Genomic DNA, 12,745 nt, shown 5'->3' with positions numbered 1-12,745 from the left:
GGAATTTAAACATATTTTTGATGAGTCCATAGGAGAACTGATGTCTTTGCAATATTGTTTCTTTTGGTTAATGAATATGGTGTATATATCTCTGTATATATTTAGGTTCCTATTAATTTCTTTTAAAGATGCCTGTAGTTTTCAGTCTTACACATATTTTATTAAATTTAGTCCTAAGGTTTTAAATGATTTTTGATACTATTAAAATGGCATTAGAAAACCATTTCCAATTGATTGCAGTTATTTAAAAAATACAATTCAATCTATTTTTCAATTGGCCTTGTGTGTGATGACCTGAATGAATTCACTCTACTCAATAGTATCATCTACGATTAAAGACCATTTTACTTCTTTGTTTCCAATCTGCATGCCTATTATTTCCTTTTCTTTTCTGATTGCACTGCCAAGAATCTCCAGAGTAATGTTGAATAGAGATGATAAGAGTGACATTCTTGGGCTGGGTATATAGTGTAGTAGTAGAGCAAATGCATGCAGGAAGCTCTGGTTTTGATACCCAGTGCTGAAAAACAAATAAACAACAGTGACATTCTTGGCTTTTCTCCTTATCATAGGAAAGTGTCTATCATGTTACCATTTGATACAGTATTAGTTTTTCATAGATAGTCTTCATTACATAATGTTCTCTTCTACTTTGCTAAAAAATTTAATCATGAATGGATGCAGAAACTTAACTGCTGTTTTCTGCATCTATTGATCTTTCTTCCTCCCCTATTTCCCAAGAGTTTATATAAAATTGGTATTATGTAATTCCTTAATATTTAATAGAATTCTCTAGTGAAACCCTCTGGGTTTAGAACATTCTTTGTAGAAAAGTTTTGACAACAAATTGACTTTTGTTAATAAATGGCTGTCCTGATTTTCCATTACATCTTATGTTCCTGTAAGCTGGATTTTAAAAGACATTTGCCCAACACATTGATTTATTTAATATAAAATTATTCATTATATTTTTTCACTATCCTTCAAAAATGTCTGTAGAATCTATGTTGATATTTAGTCATTTATTTTGGTAATTCGTGTTTTCTTTTTAAACCTCCACCAGACTTACTAAGGGGTAATACTTGTATTAATCTTTCCTAAGAAGCAGATTTAATTTTGATAATTTTTTTCTGTAGTTTCTTTTCTATTTCATTGATTTCTGCTCTTTGTTATTTCATTCATTTTTCTTGATTTGGGTTTAATTGGCTTGTCTCATTCTAGTTTCACAGGATTGAAGCTTTTTAGATTTTGTCCCTCTCCTATCAATTCTTGAAGGCAGAATGTTGTTTTTCTTTTTTTTCTAAAGTAAAACTATGAAATTCTCTCTAAAAACTGCCCTAACCTTAACATTTTCATATATAGTGTTTCTTTATCAATCAGTTCAAGATATTTTCTCATTTCCCTTTGGATTGTAATGATCATGAATTATAATAAGAGTTTAAGGTCTTTCAAAAAATCTTTTTCTTTTTTTCTAGCATAATTGAATTATCATTTAAGAACTACCTCTACAAAATGTAAATATTTGAAATTTACTAAGACTTTTTAATGGCTCAGCATATGCTTAATCTGCATTTCTCTACTTTCTATATACATTTGAAAAGATCATATTTCCAGTTATTGGATGAAGTGTTTTACAAATATTAATTTTATAAATATCAAGGTGACTATACTTTTGTTCTGATTTCTTTAAGCTTTACTGAGTATTCCCCTCTTTTTTGAGCAGTCACTGAGATAGGCAGGTTAGCATCTATTATTTATTCCTTTAGTTCTGTCAATTTTGGCCTCAGCTACTATTAACTTGGTTACTAGCTAAACTATACTTAGCGTTATGCTCTCCAGATGAAATTCACCTCTTATCATTATAAAACAACCTTTCCATCTCTGATAGAATATCTTGTCATGAAGACTGTTTTGTCTAATATTAAAGAAACTTTATTTTGGATTTAGTATATATTTGGGACTTGCTTTTTTATCCAGTCTGACAATTTCAGCATTTTGAGAGCTTAGTTAATTTACATGTAATTTCATTATTAACCTGGTTGAATTCAGTTTTATCATTTTGCTGTTTGTTTTCTGTTTGTTCCATCTGTTGACTACTTTTTATTTCTCTTTCCCTACCTTCTTTTGTGTTAATTATTTCTTATTATTCTATTTTATTTTCTTTGGCTGCTTTTTCTGTTTTTCACTTTGTATTTGTTTAGTGGTTGTTCTAAGGGATCACATTGAATGATCACTATCCTTAAATTATCACTATTCAGAGTGGATATTATATATAATCTGATGTGAGACATACTGATCTTTCTAGAGTATTGTTCCACTCCATTTTTTGCTTTGTTCTTATGTATTTTATATGTATATACATCATAATAATATACAGTACAGTGTTATGAGATTTTTATTTTAAGTTGTTTTTAGTCTTCAAATAAATTGAGAAGAATTTTAAGAGAGCTATCCACATATTAATCATTTCCAATGTTCTTAATTTTTCAACCTAAAGAACTCTATGTACCATTTCTGTAATACAGTTTTGTTGGCAAACTGTACTCTTAATTGCTTTTCTTTTAATTTTTTCCCCCACCACCTTTTATCCCTTGATAGATTCAAGCTCATTTCTACTTCTGGGACTTCTGTTGGACCCAGGTCTTCACCTCAAAGGCCATTCATTATCCTCTGGTTTCATTTCATACTTCAGAGAACCCTGTGAACCAAACAAGGAAATCACTGCTCTTCCCACTTCTGTTCCTCTAATCCTCCTCTTTACTTTCTGTGCAATGCTTTCACAACCTTTAATTGTGTTTTCCATCAGTTTACTTGTGTCTGGTTTTTCTCCCTGATTAACTCCATAAGCAAATGTGCTGTGTCTTATTCTTTCCTATATTCTTGGCATTCAGCAAAATACCTGGCACTGTAATACAGGCTCGATCATGTTTCTCTAATGCAGAGTGGATGCAGTTGGAGCCATAGGGACATCTAGCTTTGCTAGACTTGAAAAGACGCATTCTGCTAAACTCTCCAGGACCATCTGTTTTATAAACACCGTGCTAGGAAATATAAATACAAGTGTGATGCATCTTCAAAAAGCTTTTCCAGATCTTCTGAGTTAGAAGCAATCCCCTCCTCTTGTTCCCATTATGTCTAAGACCAAACTCCCTGTTGTTCTTTTGATGGTCTATCTGCACATTTTACTTGTGTACATGTCTTCTCTATCTAGCTGCACTGTCCATCAGCTCTTGGAAGGCAGGGACAATATTTTCAATCCATTAGTCAATAGCTGAAATAACCTTTAGGCTTGCAAGGGCTTTAGGATATTCCTAATATGGTATTGTGAAAATGAATTGAATAAGAAAGTTAGCATTTTGGGTTTAATAATAAGATTCTCTAGTTCTCAAAAGAAAAAAAGAATTGTATAATCCCACAGTAATTACAATTTCAACTGAACAAGGACACTGTGTCTTGTGTGGGGGAGGTTTCCTCTGCTCCTCCTTTACCTTTGTTCTTGTGTATATGCACTGCCTTTCCAGTTTACGATCCCTGTAGTTTGCATTGCAATAAAGTGCCAAATATTTCCTGCCCACGCCTCTGTATGGCTGCAGAGCATGAGAACTGTTATGGAAAGCAACAGATTAGAATATTTTTTAGATTTGTTGGTGTTCTTAAAAATGCCCATTTTTAAACATAAATATTTATGCCTATTGCCAAGCTGAACCTCCGTTTGTTATGAGGAGACCTTTGATTAGTCTGTAGTCTGAAGAGGATTCATATAAATGATAGTTACCGTTTATTATGACAAGACTGATGTTGAACTCTGGAGGGAGTAATGCCTGAAGCTGGTTTTCATATTTTGATTCTATGCATAAAAGAGCAGAATGGATCAGCCCCGGATAAGCTTTCAGACAACTTCCACATTGGTTGTGATAACTTACAGCCTCTGGGTTTGGGGACTGTGATAATCTTTCTGAATCATGCTTGCCTGTGAAATGGAAAGCCAATGTAAGTAGCGCTCGTTATTTATTTTTTATTTTTATCTTTTGGTACTGGAGATAGGACCCAGGGGCACTTTGCCACTGAGCTACATCCCTACCCTTTTTTTATTTTTCATTTTAAGAGAGGGCTTCACTTAGTTGCTTAGGGCCTTGCTAAGTTTCTGAAGCTGTGTAACAAATTTGCAGTCCTCTTGCCTCAGCCTCCTAAGTCATTGGAATTACAGGCCTGAACCATTGTACCTGGCTCAGAGCTCTTCTTTATACAATAGCGTTTCTTTTTCTTTGAAGACCCAGTACTGTTGTGATGGATTCATGTTTCCCAAAGGAGTACAAGTATGTGGGGGGAGTTCTTTTTGAGAACATGGTAGGGATGAGGATTATATACATTTCCAGGGTCCATCCAAAACTTATAGAATCGGCATGTCTACAAGTTTTGCCTGGGAATCTGAAGGTTAGCATTATCACTGGAGGATGTATCTGCACTCAACTGAGAGTCATTTCTCTAGCAAGTAAAGATTCGACAGTTGTCTATTATGTTTCTGAGCTTGGAAGCCATGCCCAAGAAGTTTTGCGTTCCTTAGACTTTCCAGAGAAGATCCTGGATATTTGTAGTTTTGTTGCTTTATCCTTTTTTTCTTCCATAATTAAATTGACTCTCTTTTTTTTAAGTGCTATGGATTAAACCTAGGGCCTTGTACATGTTAGACAAGCACTCTGCCACTTAGCTTCATCTCCAACCCCTTTAAATTGGCTCTTAATGGAACAATTAGATAAGTCAGCTTGTGATTGAAATGAACAGTCCTCAAACTAACCAACCCAGCTTACACAGGACATTGCACATAGATTTCCCTGAAATGTGCATCAGAACATAAAAGTGTGAAGAACCCCAGAAAGCTCTGTTCTTTGTTCAATTGTAGACATAAAAGCAAGTCTGATGACTGCTACTTTCAGTAAGCAGGACCTGTTGGATGTGATGTCATCAGAAGGGAACTTCATTTTTATCCTCCTCTGACCATTCAAATTGTGTTTGCAGGGTTCGTTTTTGTTTTTTGTGGGTTTTTTTTGAAAATGGTAATTTAATCATTTTTTCTTCTAAATATATTGACTAGAACTATCTTGTGAGGAGGAGCTCTGCCTTCACTTCTTTTTAAAAAAATATATATTTAAAGTTTCTTCTGATTTGTTACACATGATGGCAGAATGCAGTTCATTTCATATTACACATATAGAGCATAATTTTTCAAGACACTGATTATACACAGAGTATTTTCACACATTTGTGTCTTATACATATACTTAGGGTAATGATGTCTAACTCATCCCACCATCATTCCTACCTCTTGCCCCCTCCTTTCCCCTCCCTCTCCTTTACCCTATATAAAGTTCCTCCATTCCTCCCATGCTCCCAACAAAATCACCATTATGTGTCTGCATCCTCATATCAAAGAAAACATTCAGCTTTTGTTTTTTAGAGATTGGCTTGCTTCACTTAGCATTATGTTCTCCAACTTCATACATTTATCTGCAAATGCCATGATTTTATTTTCTTTTATTGCTGAGTAATGTTCCATTGTGTATATATACCAGAGTTTCCCTATCCATTCATCTTCTTTTTTTTTTTAATTTTTTATTGATTATTTAAAGCATTACTTCTAGATTGGTTCCATAGTTTAGCTATTGTGAATTGTGCTGCTATAAACATTGATGTTGCTGTGTCCCTGTAGTATGCTGTTTTTAAGTCCTTTGGGTATAGACTAAGGAGAGGGATAGCTGGTTCAAATGGTGGTTCCTTTCCCAGGTTTCCAAGGAATCTCCATATTGCTTTCCAGATTGGCTGTACCAATTTGCAGTCCCTCCAGCAATATATGACTGTGCCTTTTTCCCCACATCTTTGCCAACACTTATTGTTGTTTGTATTCTTAATAGCTGCTATTCTGACTGAAGTGACATGAAATCTTAGAGTAGTTTTGAATTGAATTTCTCTAATTGCTAGGGATGTTGAACATTTTTTCATATGTTGATTGATTGTATATCCTAGACCTGTAGACCAATGGTGCAGAATAGAGGACACAGAGTCTAACCCATATAACTTCAGTTATCTTATATAAGACAAAGGCACCAAAATCGTACATTGGTAAAACTGGCAATTCACATGTAACAAAATGAAATTAAACCTCTGTCTCTCACCATGCACAAAACTCAACTCAAAGTGGATCAAGGACCTAGGAATTAAACCAGAGACCTTGCACCTAATGGAAGAAAAAGTAGGCCCAAATCTCCATCATGTTGGTTTAGGTACCAACTTTCTTAATAAAACTACTGTAGCACAAGAATTAAAACCAAGGATCAATAAATGGGATGGATTCAAACGACAAAGCTTTTTCTCAGCCAACGAAACAATCAATGAGGTGAGCAGAGAGCCTACAGAATGGGTTCATTTTTTCCTACCCTTTGTAATAAAATTAGGACATGTCATGAACTTCCACTTTCATGTCATAGAGAGTCCTTTGCTCCTCATTGATAGTTATTAATATATTCAAGATAGAGCAATATTTTTAAAATATCCCCAAAAGTTTTAGAAGCCAGGTATCCCCCTCTTCCAGCTCTGTACTTAGGGCTGCCTGCTTGCTGTCAGAAAGAAAATATGCTAGGTTTTTTCTCTTTTTCTCTGCCTGGAGTTTTGCTTGTCTTCTATTACTTCACTGTTTTTTTCCTCTTCAGTAGATTTCCTCTCGTTTCTCTAGGGCTGAGAGATGCAGGGTTAAGAATTCAAAAGACGGGGCTGGGGATGTGGCTCAAGCGGTAGCGCGCTCGCCTCGCATGCGTGCGGCCCGGGTTCGATCCTCAGCACCACATACCAAGAATTCAAAAGACATGGCAAATGAAAGCTAGCTTGATGGCTTCTATACAAAGCTAGCTTAGATGCTCTTTGAATGGAAGGGACTGCAAACTGATTCTTCTCTTGGGCTTTATCAGGGACTCACCATTACTTAATATCAGCTAAATATCTCATCTGAGGCCACATTAAGTACCTAGATGAACACTTTCTATGGAGGTCTCTTTGCCCTCAACTCCTATAACTCAGTAATACCCTCTTGTGTATTATCTAAGACATTACTAAATCAGCTGCTCTTATGTATAGTCTACTCATAGTCTGTAGAAAATACTAATTTGGTCTGACAAGCTCTGATAAGACAGGCCACATCCAGTCCTGCCACCTCTTGTACTTTTCCATCAGAGTTGATAATGAGTCACAGTCACTAGTACTTTGGGTCTTGCCAGTGCAGATTCCAGTTCATAGCTTCCAAGTGCAAGAAGATACTCTTCAAGCTCACTAGGTAACATTATTAAGACATCTCCGATAGGCTTGAAGTGGGGGAGAAATACACAGTGCTCTCCTGTGGAGAAGGGAAGATGGAACTTCTAGTACAATATAGCTCCCTCTTCCGAAAGACTCTTCTGATTTCTTCTTCACTCCCTTGTAGACCAGCATTGAGTGGTCACTTTGTGGTGTGACACTGGTTCTTGCCCACTTGCCTTGAATGTCCCAACTGCCCTGGGGTCTCTTCTTTCACTTTGGTAATGGGGGTGCACTTGCTATCTGTCTCAAGACTTCAAGGCAAGTTGTCAAATCCCTGAGACATAAGGGATTCCATTTTGATATCTATCCAAAATCATAATCATAACTAACTTATATTGATCATATGTTACATACCAGGCTCTCCCTCCCATACACGTTTAATATGTCACTCAGTCCAACATTAAAAGGAAACAGAAGTTTACAGAAGTCAAATAAGTTGCATAAAGTGATCCAGGTAACAAGTTGCAAAGATCTTTCAACCATTATGCAATATTTTCTGAGGGAAATAGGGAATAGCTTTGCCTCTTAGAAAAAAAATACTATGCATTAATTAGAAAGAAACACTGCAGTTGTTTAATTAGTCTTTGGTTTTACAATAGGAAAACCAGAATTTTATGGCAAAATCAATATTAATAACTCTTACTTGCTAAACATTTTATTCTCTTAGTTCTTACTACAGCATTGTGAAGTAGTTGGGCTTGTCTTCAACTTGTAGATGAGGAAATTGAGGCTAGGAAAAAGTTATGTTACTTTCTGTGGGTTGCACAACCGGGGATATTTGAGCTATGATATAATCCAAAGTTTCAGATCATGACCAACTTTTCTTTTCTCTATACTCTGAAGGGACATACTAGCAGAAGGAAAGTGTTCCAGTGTGGGTCTCTGAGCTGTGGCAGATGTTTAAAGTTATTTAGTAAAAGCTGTTTGTAACACAAGTTTGTCTCAAGATGAGTCAATACTACAAAATAGTTATGAAATTTGCTGAACTCCTTGAAAGCAAAAAGTTATCTTCTTCATCTTGGAATCCCTAGTGCCTGGCCCATAGTTGATACTGTTATTAATGAAGTAAACTGTCTTTTAAACTCTCTATTGGAAAGGCATACTTCGTGTGAAACAGATTGATGTTTTATCCTTCTCCTGGGTATTTCCATCTTGTATGATGGAAGGGAAAACTAAATGAATGATGTCTAAAATTTTATTTCCTATTCTTCCAATGGAAGAAAGGTAGAAAAGGAATGGGAAAGACAATTTTGTTGTTGTTTATTTGTTTTTTTGATGTTTCAAATTTTACTTCAGAAATGACAACCAACTATCAGTATGACTTAGGGGGAAAAAACAGAATGCTTTTTTGAATTATAGAATGTCTAGAAACACTTTGCTTCAATTCACAGAACCAAGTCTCCATAATTTCAGTCATCTCAAAATGAGGTAGGCTGCTTCTAATATATCCAGACTCACACTTCTACTAAGGGATCGGCTGGCTGGGATCCAGAAGGAGGGATGGAAGTGTAGTGGGTGGTATGAACTAGCAAGTCCTCTGTCCTTGAACTTTTCAATGTTCTAGAATTCATTCAGGTGGTTGATCCAGATGGAGCTAACCAGGTCTGTCTGTTGTCCACAGGTCTGAGGCGCAATTACAGATGTACCATCTGCAGTGTCTCCCTAAATTCAATAGAACAGTATCATGCCCACCTGAAAGGATCTAAACACCAGACCAAGTAGGTACTTTCATACTTTCACTTTTTTATCCTTTTCTAAGGAAGTTTTTACAAGATGACTAAAGGCTAAACATGTTATTTACTTCAAGATAAGCAGATAAGTTCCCTTGATGTTTGTGCTACTTAAGTTTACAAAATCTCCTTGTATTACTTGAAGAATGACTTCTTCTCCCCCAACACCATTTTTTGGCACAAATAATGGCCATTTCATTTTTTTCATTTTTTTTTCAAAAATAACTCAGTACCTTTTATGATCTTGAGAAAACTTTTAGATCTATACTAAATGGTTTAAGTAAAAGATGTTACCTTTGTTTGTAGGATGTGCCAAACTTTGGTGTCATGAAGTCAAATTCTATTAATGTCTTCTATCACTTTCCATCTCTGGATGAACCATTGTTGATTGTTTTAGAAAAGACAGATCCCCTGGCATATTAACTCATTTATATACATAGCTATTTCCAATTAAATGGAAGCTCATTTTGTTTTTTCCCAGGAAAAGGCTGACCATGTATCATTTCAACTACATTAATACTATGCATTCTTTTAGAAGCCACTAACATTATGAGCATACGGGCATTTTTAAAGCAGCTGCTAGGGCTGTTAATAAAATGCTAATAAAATAAGAAAAGCAAAGACTGTTTCAAAAAGATGTAATTTTCCTGAATATAATTGTTTTCATTTCTCTAATATTCTTAAATAGATTCATTTAACGGATTTGAATGTGTCAAGACCTCATGAATAATGCATGATTCCATCCAACAAACATTTATTGAGTGCCCACTATGTGTCAGATCCTGAAGCTGTGCGCTGGGGGAGAAAGAATGAATAGACCTAATCCTTCCTCTGTGGAGCCCCCTCCCAGGCTGGAGTAACAGCCCAGTAAACACACAGATTGCTCTTGAGTACCATGTGTGCACCCAGAGCTTCAAGGACAGGGGAGGAAGCAGCTCAGGCAAGTTTTACAGGGACATTAGTGCACAGGCTGAGCACATGAGAATGAGGTCATGGTTTGATTTTGTGCACCATTTTATCCCTGGTATCTAGTGTGGATACATATTAGGGAATTCACGAGTATTTTTAATGAAATGAGTTTGTGATTTCAAAAAATGCATAACAATTTCCAGGCAATAATATGAGAAGGAAAATTCCATGCAAGTACCTTATTTTGTGAAGATGCTGTAAAAATGTAGGTCATAGGGGGTCTGGCTTAAAGTAAGCCAGTGTGAAACTCTGAATTTAAGCCAGAGTTAGTTTCTGACTTTCACTTTGCTCCTCAGTATAGTGTTGTCTTATGAGTCAAAGCCAATTTCATGGCTTGCCTTACTCTGATCCATCCCACAGGTCTTTTATCAAGGTCCTTTTTTTTTTTTTAAAAGATAATTTATTATGATTTGATATGTTTGGTCTTTTATAACTGTAGAATACCTAGAATACTTGTGTTTATTACTTCTATTGATTGTTTCATACTTCCCCCTCCAATAATATGTTTTCATCATCTCTGTAATTATTAATGTATAAGAGAACCACATAGATACTAATTAATGCATTCTAATGTACAGATTGACACACAAATACTTGCAAGAGTAAATTATAATCTTTGGAGGGCATGGATTCATTGTTCTTAATAAGTAGAAAAAGGTACACTGTACTGACCTTACATTGCATGAGTCATGCAAAAAAACAGTGCAAATAGTATTACCAGCTGCAGGAAGTTCTCTCTCTCTCTACACCTCTACATTTAAAACTCCATGTCGTGGAATCTGTGCTGGGCATTTTCACATTTATAATCTCATTTTGTCCCTGAAACTACCTTTGAAATAAATTTTGACCCAATATCTTACACGGGAAGACTAAGGCTCAGAGAGATGTAGTAACTTACCAAACATCACCTTGACAGCCAATGGCAGAGGCAGGACTAATCCCCACAGGGTGTGACTTTTGCCTCTACTTCTTTCATGTCACTCCATTTCCATGAACCTAGGCACAGGGCAGAGAAGTGCCAATGGAGAGTACTGTGATGGGATTTGAAAAGAGGACATCACTTCCCTGAAGTGACTCAATATATACGTGTAGCTTCAGAAGGACACATCTCCCCCTGTGCTGCCTTCTCCCCTGCAGACAAGATTGTTCAATTCCAACTCAAAAACACACAGCAGCCCTCCCCCTGAAGACTGAACCAAGGGAACTGTGAAAAAAGTAATCTGAGTAGTCCTATCCTCCACATGTGTTTCCATTTGTACTTGTACTTAATTCAGATATCATGTGCATGCATGTAAGTGTGTGTAAGAGAAAACAGGGGAGAGAGCAAGCTCAGGGGTGTGTGTGTGCACGCGCACATGTATGTAAGTGCCTGTTAAGTCTTTTACCTATTTATCAAAAGTTGAGTTTTCCTTTTCTTCATGATGCTAGAGATGAAACCCAGGGACTCACACACGTTACCTCTACCACCAAACTATACTCCCACATCTTATTTTTTCTTAATAAGTTGTAGAAGGTTTTAATTTTAATAAAGTCCAATCTGTCAATCTGTTCTTTTATGGTTTCAGTTATTTCAGTGCTATTTAAGAATTTTCTGCTTGTCTCATGGTCAGTAAGATAACCTGCAATTAATGTTCAAAATGATATGTTTTTTTCCTTACAACAAACAGATCAGGTCTTTGATCCATCTGATGTTAATTTTAGGAATAACATGACAGAGAGGTAAAATTTCGGATTTTTTTCCCAATGATCCAGTAGCACTTATTGAAATGAGCCTGGAATGTGTGTATGAGTGTCTTTGCCTCTCTATTCTGTATTCTTTTGGTGTCAATTTGTCTTTCTTTATCTTAATATCACATTACTTATTTTCTGTAAATTTATAAGTCTTAATATCTCATAGTTCTGATCTTCTAATTTTGTTTTCTTATTCAAAACTGTCTTTACATTTCTTGACTCTTCGTGTTTCCATATAAATTTTAGAATCAGTTGTCAACTTCTGAAAAAACCTTAATACTGTCCAGTCTTCTAATCCATAATTATGGTATATTCCAGCTTTGATTTATGTCTTCTTTAATTCTTTCAGTAATGGTTTGTAGATTTCTTTGCAGAGGTTATGCATCCCTTTATTTAGATTTATTCCTAATGACATTTTGGAATGAGAGGATAAATAAAATCACTTATAAATTTTATTTTAAAGATATTTTCTAGTATAATAACAAGAAGTTTAGCAACCCCATATCAATGCCTGTAGTAGATTTACTTATTAATTTTATCTGTAAATATTTTTATACAAAAGCCATATCATTTGCAAATAATGACAATTTATTTCTTCCTTTAACATTTTACTTATTTATCTCATTGCATTGTATAGGGTCTTTGACACAATGTTGAGAAAGTGGTAATACTACCCATTTTTGTCTCATCCTTGATCTCAGGATTTTCAGATAGCTTCAACAAAATAAAAGTAAGAAACTTATGCTTTATTAAAAATTAACTAACATTTGTATTTTGAATAGATGCGGAATTACATGCTTTTACTTTATTGACATGATCATATAGTTTTTCTTATTTTATAATATATTGAATTATGTTCAGTGATTTCCAAATGTCAAACCAACTTTGCATTAAAATATCATTTGTCTTGGTGCATGAATGTTTTACATATACTTCTGGAATAAATTTTCTAGTACTTGTAAAGGATTTTT

General features: G+C 35.3%; 1 protein-coding gene across 1 annotated transcript in view; it reads left to right on the top strand.

Annotated features, from left to right (window-relative positions):
* Window positions 1-9,066, top strand: part of ZMAT4 (zinc finger matrin-type 4) — a gene marked incomplete at its 3' end in the record, with an annotated part of 298,777 nt that extends 289,711 nt beyond the window's left edge. The window contains exon 6 of the mRNA XM_081269115.1: window positions 8,966-9,066. Coding sequence (XP_081125241.1) covers window positions 8,966-9,066 — 101 coding nt within the window. The remainder of the gene's footprint in view (window positions 1-8,965) is intronic.
* Window positions 9,067-12,745: the final 3,679 nt, after the last annotated feature.

Source organism: Spermophilus citellus (assembly GCF_964194105.1).
Source record: "Spermophilus citellus genome assembly, chromosome: 16".
Lineage (NCBI taxonomy): Eukaryota > Metazoa > Chordata > Mammalia > Rodentia > Sciuridae > Spermophilus > Spermophilus citellus.
The sequence above is the reverse complement of the archived record's forward strand: the minus strand, read 5'-3'. Positions and strand labels throughout refer to the sequence as shown.